General features: G+C 56.2%; 1 protein-coding gene across 13 annotated transcripts; it reads left to right on the top strand.

Annotated features, from left to right (window-relative positions):
• Positions 1 to 262: 262 nt before the first annotated feature.
• Islr2 (immunoglobulin superfamily containing leucine rich repeat 2) lies at positions 263 to 7,929 on the top strand. Of its 13 annotated transcripts, none has more exons than XM_040730221.1 (3): positions 263 to 423; positions 3,146 to 3,268; positions 4,515 to 7,929. In XM_040730221.1, the coding sequence occupies exons 2-3, from the start codon at positions 3,259 to 3,261 to the stop codon at positions 6,758 to 6,760; spliced, it is 2,256 nt and encodes a 751-aa protein (XP_040586155.1). In that variant the 5' UTR covers positions 263 to 423; positions 3,146 to 3,258; the 3' UTR covers positions 6,761 to 7,929. The 13 variants fall into 13 exon arrangements, with proteins under 13 accessions (XP_040586155.1, XP_040586159.1, XP_040586154.1 ...); XM_040730225.1 differs by having other exon boundaries at positions 264 to 423; positions 3,146 to 3,238; XM_040730220.1 differs by lacking the exon at positions 263 to 423 and adding an exon at positions 473 to 1,214.
• Positions 7,930 to 8,473: the final 544 nt, after the last annotated feature.

The raw sequence follows: 8,473 nt of genomic DNA, 5'->3' as shown, positions 1-8,473 counted from the left end.
TCCGGACTGCAGCTTGATAAAAAAGCTTTAGCCTGAACTGGGCAGATTCGGAATCTGGAGGCCTCTACTTTCCAGCTTGGCAACTTTGTGTCACTCCTTTCTTTCACTGCTACCGCAATCACCTGATTAAATGCCTGTTCCTTTACAGATCAAAGACGTAGGCAGGGGTGGGAGGTGGGAGGTGGGAGTTGTTTCTAGGCCCTGCTCTCCTTCTCGAGGCCACTGTATCATTATTAACATTATAAGCAACAGACTGCAATTCTGGGCGGCGCCAGGGCTCTGCGCGCGCTGTCTTCTAGCCGAGCTCAGTGGTTAAATCAGGAATTACAACTCCCACCCCAGACCCTACCGACGCTGCTAGAGGCGACTCCGGCTCCAGTCCTGTCGGGACCAGCACTAGGTTCTTCAGGGTTGAAGACTTGGGTAAGGGGTGTCTTCTCCCCGGTGCAAAATTGGGCAACAGAAGCACTTTTGTGGGAGAGTGGGTGGAAAGCCGGAGGGGTCCACGGGATCAGCATCGGAGCCAGCGTGAATGCCACGCCCTTAAGCTATACTGGGGGTGCTGGAACCGCCTTCTCCACAGCAAGTCCCCTGGTTTTCGAGCCTCTTCGGGAAAGCAAGCCAGAATTCCTAGAGCTTACACGGACTTTGGCTGCGCACATCCGCACATCCTTGCAATCCAAGAAGTCCTGAGGGAGAGCTCATGAGCCCCTTCTTTTCAAGCTCTCAGCCCCTTGTTTCTTCCAAGTTATTCCCCGGTCAGCTTGCGTCCCCTCCAAACTCAAAAAGAGCTGAATAGAAATGAAATCGAATGAGTGGATATCCACTAGCCTAGGAGCGTCCAAGCCTTGCGTTTTCCTCTCCCCAGACCAGGAAAGCCCCCAGGACTCGCCATCACAGAGCACAGTCTTAGTCCCTCCGCTGCCACACGGCGGTACAAGGTGCAAGGCACCCCCCACCCTCAAGGTTGCTAGAACGTGAACCATACAAAAGGACATCCCCTTGCTTTGCAGACAAAGAAGTCATGGCCAGGCCGGCTGTTCCAAACCTCTGGGACCTTGGGTCAGGTTAGAGCCTTGCTCTGGACCGTCTCACGTGCAGAGTCCTGGACAAGGAGGAGTTCTCATCTCTCTCAGACCTCTCAAAGACATCTTCCCTGGACTGCCTAATCACCCTCTTCCGGGATCGTCTGTGGGGTCTCCAGGGCTGAGCAGGTGTGATGAAGTTCCAGATTCGGAACTTGGCTGAGATTGTGCTAGTCCCAGCAGCCGGCAGCCAGGAGTAGGAAAGAGGGAGCGACCAAAGTGTGCACATACCAGTATGTTCATATTTAATTTACAAAGGAGCCTCAGAAACGCAGCCGGGTGGTCCCTTTCGATGCAGCTCCCTCCACCACCCCTCCTAGTTCATTAAAATGCTTAGCACTCAAATCGGGGTATTGATCTCCACAGAGGCCCCAAACACACTGCCATCGACCCAAGGCGGAAGAAGCTGACTCTTGTGAGGGCTGGGGGGGGGACTAAAAGCACCCCAGGATTACAGTGTTTACAAATAGCAGGAGGTGGGGATTCTACATGTCTCTCAAAAACCTATTCCCCCTTACCAGTTTTGACTAACAGCTCTGTCTCCTGGGATGCCATAGGCGGTAGAATGAGATGGTGAATTTTAGCCAAATGCCTAGACACCCTTCAAATCCTCCTGCTTGTCGCTAAAAGAAATGCCCAGGGTTTGCCAAAGAGAACACTGAGTCCGAGAGTCTGCTGAAGCCAGCTGTTACATGAGGGCGTGAGATGGCAGGGCGGTGGGTGCTGCCTAGGCTTTAATAGAAGTGTGTGTGTGTGTGTGTGTGTGTGTGTGTGTGTGTGTGTGTGTACTCAAGAAGAGCAGACCTTTTAGTAATCATCCTGGTCCCTGTCGCCACTGTCAGTGACAATCTCAGCGCCCCGTTAGCCTGCAGCAAGCAAGGGCAGAGTGTGACACTTGGGTGAGTTCAACCTAGTGTTCTAGGGAGATCAGACGATACCTACCCCCATGGTGAGCACCTGCTAGCAGTGATTTTGTCACAAAAGACCTGGCAGTGGAGTTCCGGTTAAAGAGGCTGAGCAGGGTCTGCGATGGGCTTGGGAGGTAGGAGTCTGTCCCCTGCGCGCTCTGCAGGGTTGTGCCTTCTCACCTAGCGAGGTCGTCTGGCGTCTGGCGGAGATTGGGGGTGGAGGGGAACCAGGGTTTGTATCTGCCCAGATCCAGGCAAAAATAACAGGGAGGGTGAGGCGCTCTGCTAACACTATCAATTATGCATCGTGTTGAACGTGGCTTCGGGGAGGGGGGGGGCGCTAGCAGCCGACTGGAGGAAAAAGGTCGGAGCGAGCCAGGCAGCGCAGTTCACTGGTCCCGCTGGAGGTCTTTCTGTGCCACTGCTTGTTTTGGGGAGAAAAAAAAGTGTTTAAAGGCAAAGGCACGCCCCTCCAGTCCTATGCCTTTCTTTCTTCCAAATTCCTCAAAGATGGTTTGTCTCACGTGTTGCGGGGCGTAGAAGGACTCGCATTCAATTAGCAGCGCAGCTCCCCAGCGCTGGCGGGACGGGCGCGTGAGGGTGAGTGAGCACGGATATTTGTGTGCGCGCAAAAAGGAGGGTGAGTGTTCGAGTGAAGGTGTGTTTGTGAAAATATAGGTGAAGATAGGGAGAACTCAGCGCATTGACGCTATTATCACATGTTGATGGGTAATAGGAACCTGTGAAGGTCGAGTGGAGGGGCTGTGTGTGTGAGTGTGTTAGGGAGGGGATTGGAGGCATAACGAGAAACAGTGGCAATGTCATCAAGTGAGTAAATATTGGGGGAAATAGGTTCTAGTGGTGCGGTGGGCTAGGAAGGGCTGAGCCTGGGGCTATGCACATATGGAGTCCCTTGAGCTCAGCCGGACTCAGCTTGGGATGGGTGGGGATCTCTATGGCTTTAACAAATGTGAACGCGGCACGAGGTGGGAGACTGTGCGCGTTCCCTCCGAGCCCGGGGGCGCGCAATGACTCTCCAACCTGCAAGCATAGAGAAGTGGGGCGAACAGATAAGAAAGGAAAAATTGAAGTAGAACTTCAGGGCCAGGGGAGTTCTTATACGTGCCTGCCTCTTTCTCCCCACTGCCACAGCAACAGATGCCAGAAGGTCCCTCCGACTGTCATCTGAGTCTGGAGAGGGGCTCTCAGCCGGAAGGCAGCACAGCGCAAGTCTGAGAGCAGCAGGTAAGCGACCCCACAACCTCATGCCACAAGGTAGGTCTAACCTAGAGCACTCACCAGGTTTGGGTGACTGTCTGGAAGGAACAGGGAAGAGGGGTGCCTACCTTAGGAGCAAAGGCAAGGCTGGGACCTGTTAATCTCAAAGACAGGGCATATGAGGGGTTCTTTCTCCCAAGGCTAACAGGAATCTCAAGTTGGGGTAGGGGGGGTCTGTGTAAGAGTATTTGTGTGACTAGTGATAGGAGGTGCACTCAGGCATCTTGGGGTTGTGGAGAAAGATATAGAACCTTGAACTGTCTCCAAATGTATTAGCTAGAGGCTTGTCTCCCTAAAAGCCTGTGAGCAGAGGAGTCTACCTGGGCTCTGTGGAGTACAAAGAGGAATCTTTAGTGACTGTCCCCACAACATACTCTGTCTAGGCATGGGGGAGGATTTCTTTCCCAGATGGAAGAATAATTAAGCAGCGTGGCTCTCCCTGAGGGGAGCTGCAGCCCAGGGCAGGCAGACTAGAAGACATAAGTGGGTGGAGGCTGCCCCAGAGCCACACCGCACTCCACAAGTTCTCCATGTTGCTCATTGGCTTGGGTTGTGGTCTCCGAGGCGGGCAGTGTAGCACCGATGTCCCTGTGTGTGGGCTGGTTCGTGTGAGGACTTGTGTCCTTGTATCTGTCAGTTCTCACCGGGAGCAAGTGCTTTGCTTCCTGCTGGAGAACACTAGCAAATGCTGCATTGAGTTGAGAGAACAATGAGGTCTCCACGGCACATTGTGTAGATGTCTGGGTGCCCGTGTTTTTGTGTCTATGTAATTCATTGTGATAGAGTTTCCGGGCCTTGTAGTTGGCTGCTTCGGGGAGATGCCTAAGCTTCTCTTTGCACCGTTGCCTGTAAGGAAATGTGTGCGAGTGCTGTGCTCGGGACAAAGGATCCTAGAGAAGACATCAGTCATGAACGAAAATCTTTCTGCATCTCCATTTCATCGGGTTAAAGGAAGATATAGAAAGAAGGGTCAGTGTGGGGCTCACTACATGCAGACCATAGACATCAGGGACAGCACCAGCTGAGGGACTAGATTGGGGTGGGGGGAGTTTGCTCCATGCCCTCTGGAGAAGCAAGACAGAGTCCTGAAAGCAAGCATTTATTAAATCTGTAGGCTTTTACTGGACTCCATTTGTACCTAAGGTTTCTGGAGTCTATACAGGTTTAGGAGGTAGAGTTTGTTAGGGGAGGGAAGAAAGCTGTGGCGTAAGTGACCCCTCTTCACCCCGACTTTCCTTTGCAGGACTCCTGATGGGGCCCTTCAGAGCCCTGTGTTTGGCCTGGGCTTTGCTAGGAGTGACCAGAGCGTGTCCTGAGCCTTGCGCCTGTATAGACAAGTACGCCCACCAGTTCGCAGACTGTGCCTACAAGGAGCTGCGCGAGGTCCCGGAAGGGCTGCCAGCCAATGTGACCACGCTTAGTCTGTCCGCCAACAAGATCACGGTGCTAAGACGGGGGGCCTTCGTCAACGTCACGCAGGTCACTTCGCTGTGGCTGGCTCACAGTGAGGTGCGCACCGTAGAGTCAGGGGCATTGGCAGTGCTGAGTCAGCTCAAGAACCTCGACCTAAGCCACAACCTCATATCCAACTTCCCTTGGAGCGACCTTCGTAACTTGAGCGCGCTGCAGCTGCTGAAAATGAACCACAACCGCCTGGGATCGCTGCCCCGGGATGCACTCGGCGCGCTGCCTGACCTGCGCTCTTTGCGCATCAACAACAACCGGCTGCGTACCCTGGAGCCCGGCACATTCGACGCACTGAGTGCGCTGTCTCACCTGCAACTCTATCACAATCCCTTCCACTGCAGCTGTGGTCTTTTGTGGCTGCAGGCCTGGGCGGCGAGCACGCGGGTGTCCTTACCCGAGCCTGATTCCATTGCGTGCGCCTCGCCTCCTGAGCTGCAGGGCGTGCCAGTACACCGGCTGCCCGCCCTGCCTTGCGCACCGCCCAGCGTGCGTCTGAGTGCAGAGCCGCCGCCGGAGGCGCCTGGCACCCCTCTGCGAGCAGGCTTGGCTTTCATGTTACACTGCCTCGCCGAAGGCCACCCCTCGCCCCGCCTGCAATGGCAACTTCAGATCCCGGGTGGCACTGTAGTCTTAGAGCCACCCGTTCTCAGCAAGGAAGAAGATGGAGGAGATAAGGCAGAGGACGGGGAAAGTGATGGAGATGAGGACCTGCCTACACAGACTGAGACACCAACCCCGACTCCAGCACCTGCTTGGCCAGCGCCTCCAGCCACTCCGCGCTTTTTGGCCCTCGCAAATGGCTCTTTGTTGGTGCCTCACCTGAGTGCCAAGGAAGCAGGCATCTACACATGCCGCGCACACAATGAGCTGGGTACCAACTCAACGTCGGTACGGGTGACTGTGGCTGCGGCAGGGCCGCCAAAACACGCTCCTGGAACAGCGGGAGAACCTGATGCGCAGGCCCCGACCTCTGAGCGCAAGACCACTCTTAAGGGCCGTAGCAACAGTGTCCTGCCCTACAAGCCTGAGGGCAAAACCAAGGGTCAAGGTCTGCCCCGGGTCAGCGTCCTCGGGGAAATCGAGGCGGAGCTGGAGGAGACAGATGAAGGAGAGCAGGTGGAAGGTCAGATCCCTACAGATTCGGTGGGGGAGAAGCACTGTGGCCATGGGGACCCCTCTCGATATGTGTCTAACCATGCATTCAACCAGAGCTCAGAGCTCAAGTCGCACGTTTTTGAGTTGGGTGTCATCGCGCTGGATGTAGCAGAGCGTGAAGCTCGGGTGCAGCTGACGCCTCTTGCTGCGCGCTGGAGCCCCGGGCCAGATGGTGCTACCGGAGCGCGGCGGCCTGGAAGGCGGCCCTTGCGCCTGCTCTATCTGTGCCCTGCGGGTGGTGGCGCGGCAGTTCAGTGGTCACGCGTGGAGGAGGGGGTCAATGCCTATTGGTTTCGCGGCCTGCGACCTGGCACCAACTACTCCGTGTGCCTGGCACTGGCGGGCGAAGAGTGCCACGTGCAAGTGGTGTTTTCCACCAAAAAAGAACTGCCATCCCTGCTGGTTATCGTGACAGTAAGCGTGTTTCTCCTGGTGCTGGCCACCGTACCCCTGCTGGGCGCCGCCTGCTGCCATCTACTGGCCAAACACCCGGGCAAACCCTATCGTTTAATCCTGCGACCTCAGGCCCCCGACCCAATGGAGAAACGCATCGCCGCCGACTTCGACCCGCGTGCCTCCTACCTTGAGTCTGAGAAAAGCTACCCTGCCCGCGGCGAGGCAGGAGGTGAGGAGCTTGAGGAGGCCCCGGAGGAGGGCCTTGATGAAGATGTGGAGCAAGGGGACCCAAGCGGAGACCTGCAGAGAGAGGAAAGCCTCGCGGGTTGCTCGTTGGTGGAGTCTCAGTCCAAGACCAACCAAGAGGAGTTCGAGGCTGGCTCTGAGTACAGCGACCGGCTTCCTCTGGGAGCAGAGGCGGTCAACATCGCCCAGGAAATAAATGGCAACTACAGGCAGACTGCGGGCTGAGCCCCCAGCACGCCTGGCCTGCCCACCTCTACCTTGGGCACCCAGTAGCCTAGGGAAGGCAGGACTTTCTCACCCTCATGGGACCCCATCCCACCCCCAAGCCTTCTGTTACTCTCCCTCCTTAGCCCTCTCCAGGCGTCACTATTAGGGATTTCTAGGAGTGGGCCGAATTCAGTGGTTCCCAGCCAGTCTCCGTCATTCTCTTGGCGGGCTTGAATCCCCACCCCCAACCCAAAGCACAGAGACAGGCGCCTACCTCCTCTAAGACACTACCCACGGACAGCGAGAAACCATCTATGCCTTCCTTTCCACCGCGGTGATCAGAGAAACCCACCGCACAACCCACACGGTGGGGAAGACAGGGAATCTGGAGGCAAGGGGATCGCGCCAGTAGCTGGCCACATCCAGTGATAATAATGGGGTTGGTTCCGGGGTTTGCCCCGGCCCCCAAGACAGGTCCCCAAGGTGGAGCGCTGTGGCTCTCACCTTGACCCCACTCCGCCTTTTCAAGGTTGCATGTGCCAGAAGCCGGCTAATTTTTAGTCTCAAAGTCCCTTCCCTACAATGATCCAAATCCCTGCCTCTCTCCATGCCTTCCCACCCCGCCCCATTTCTGTCCAGTTGGAGCCAAGCTGAGGTCCTGGGACGCTTTTCAACTCGGCGCACTGATTTTCTTATTTTCGTTGTTTTCAAAGACAGCGACATTTCCTGGTCTGGTGCTAACACAACCTTCCCAACGAATGGGAAGCTGGTTGTGAGTGTGTCAGGTGTGAGAGTCGGAATCCGCTTTCTTCTGTCTCTCTCCTAATTTTACGCGCTGCGGGACTGCGCACCTCTTTTCCTCGCAGGGTGCGGGCTTGGTCCCCGGCCAGTTTCGTTGTCAATGTCTTGCAGGTGCCAGAGACTGGTGTGGCCACAGTGGCTCTTGCAACTCCATGGGGTGCAGACCCCAGCAGAAACGTGCTGGGGGCGCAGGGAGTTGTGTCTTCCGAGGGAGTCTGACAGGGGCCAGAGCACTGCAGCAGCGGATGGGGGTGGGGGTGGGGGGAGGAGACCCCGGTCCCCTCCTCCCAGGAAAAGAGTGCCCAGCGTGTCGTCCCCGCCTAGCATGGGCTGTAGAAGTCTGTGTCCTGTAAAGCGGGTAGTGTAGGGGGGCGGGAGGGCAGGCGGGAGGGTGGGCGAGGAAGGTGGGAGGAAGAGGGCAGGAGTGGCGTGGGGACTCGGATCAGTTTTTAGTTCTTCTAGGCAAAAGCGTGGGGGGAGGGTGGTCGGGCGTCTGGACCTGCGCTCTGGCTCTGGACGAAGTGCAGCACAAGCGTGGGTGGCCCCGGGAGGAGTTGACCCCGGAGCCCACGTCCTTTTCTAAATACGTCTGTGTGTAAACTGTCAATAAAGTAATCATTTGAACAGGACTGGGTGACTTTTTTTGTGTCAGGGGAGGGGGAGGTCGGGGTCCAATGGGAAGCTAGGTGACAACAAAGGAAGGAGGCTGGGGATTGAAGAAGGAAACCACAGACAGAAGCCCTTTGGGTTTCCTTTTGTGGGTGCCCGATGGTCAAGTGATTTTGCCAGGTGTTTGCTCCTGGCCCCTGCTCTGGGGGCTTCCAACTTCTGGATGGAAAAGTGAAACCACATGGCATGGGAGGAGGCTGTCAGAGAACCGGGAGGTCTGTCGTGGAGTTTAGGGCTGGTGTCTGAGTGTATGCGCACTTG

The sequence above is a fragment of the Mesocricetus auratus genome, unplaced genomic scaffold, assembly GCF_017639785.1.
Source record: "Mesocricetus auratus isolate SY011 unplaced genomic scaffold, BCM_Maur_2.0 Super-Scaffold_100022, whole genome shotgun sequence".
In the NCBI taxonomy this organism is placed as follows: Eukaryota; Metazoa; Chordata; class Mammalia; order Rodentia; family Cricetidae; genus Mesocricetus; species Mesocricetus auratus.
The sequence above is the reverse complement of the archived record's forward strand: the minus strand, read 5'-3'. Positions and strand labels throughout refer to the sequence as shown.

Bases quoted from the DNA above. Each gene is read 5' to 3' on its own strand.
- Islr2 (XM_040730217.1), top strand. The intron at 3,269-4,514 runs GTAGGTCTAACC...TTTCCTTTGCAG, and splicing joins CCACAACCTCATGCCACAAG to GACTCCTGATGGGGCCCTTC.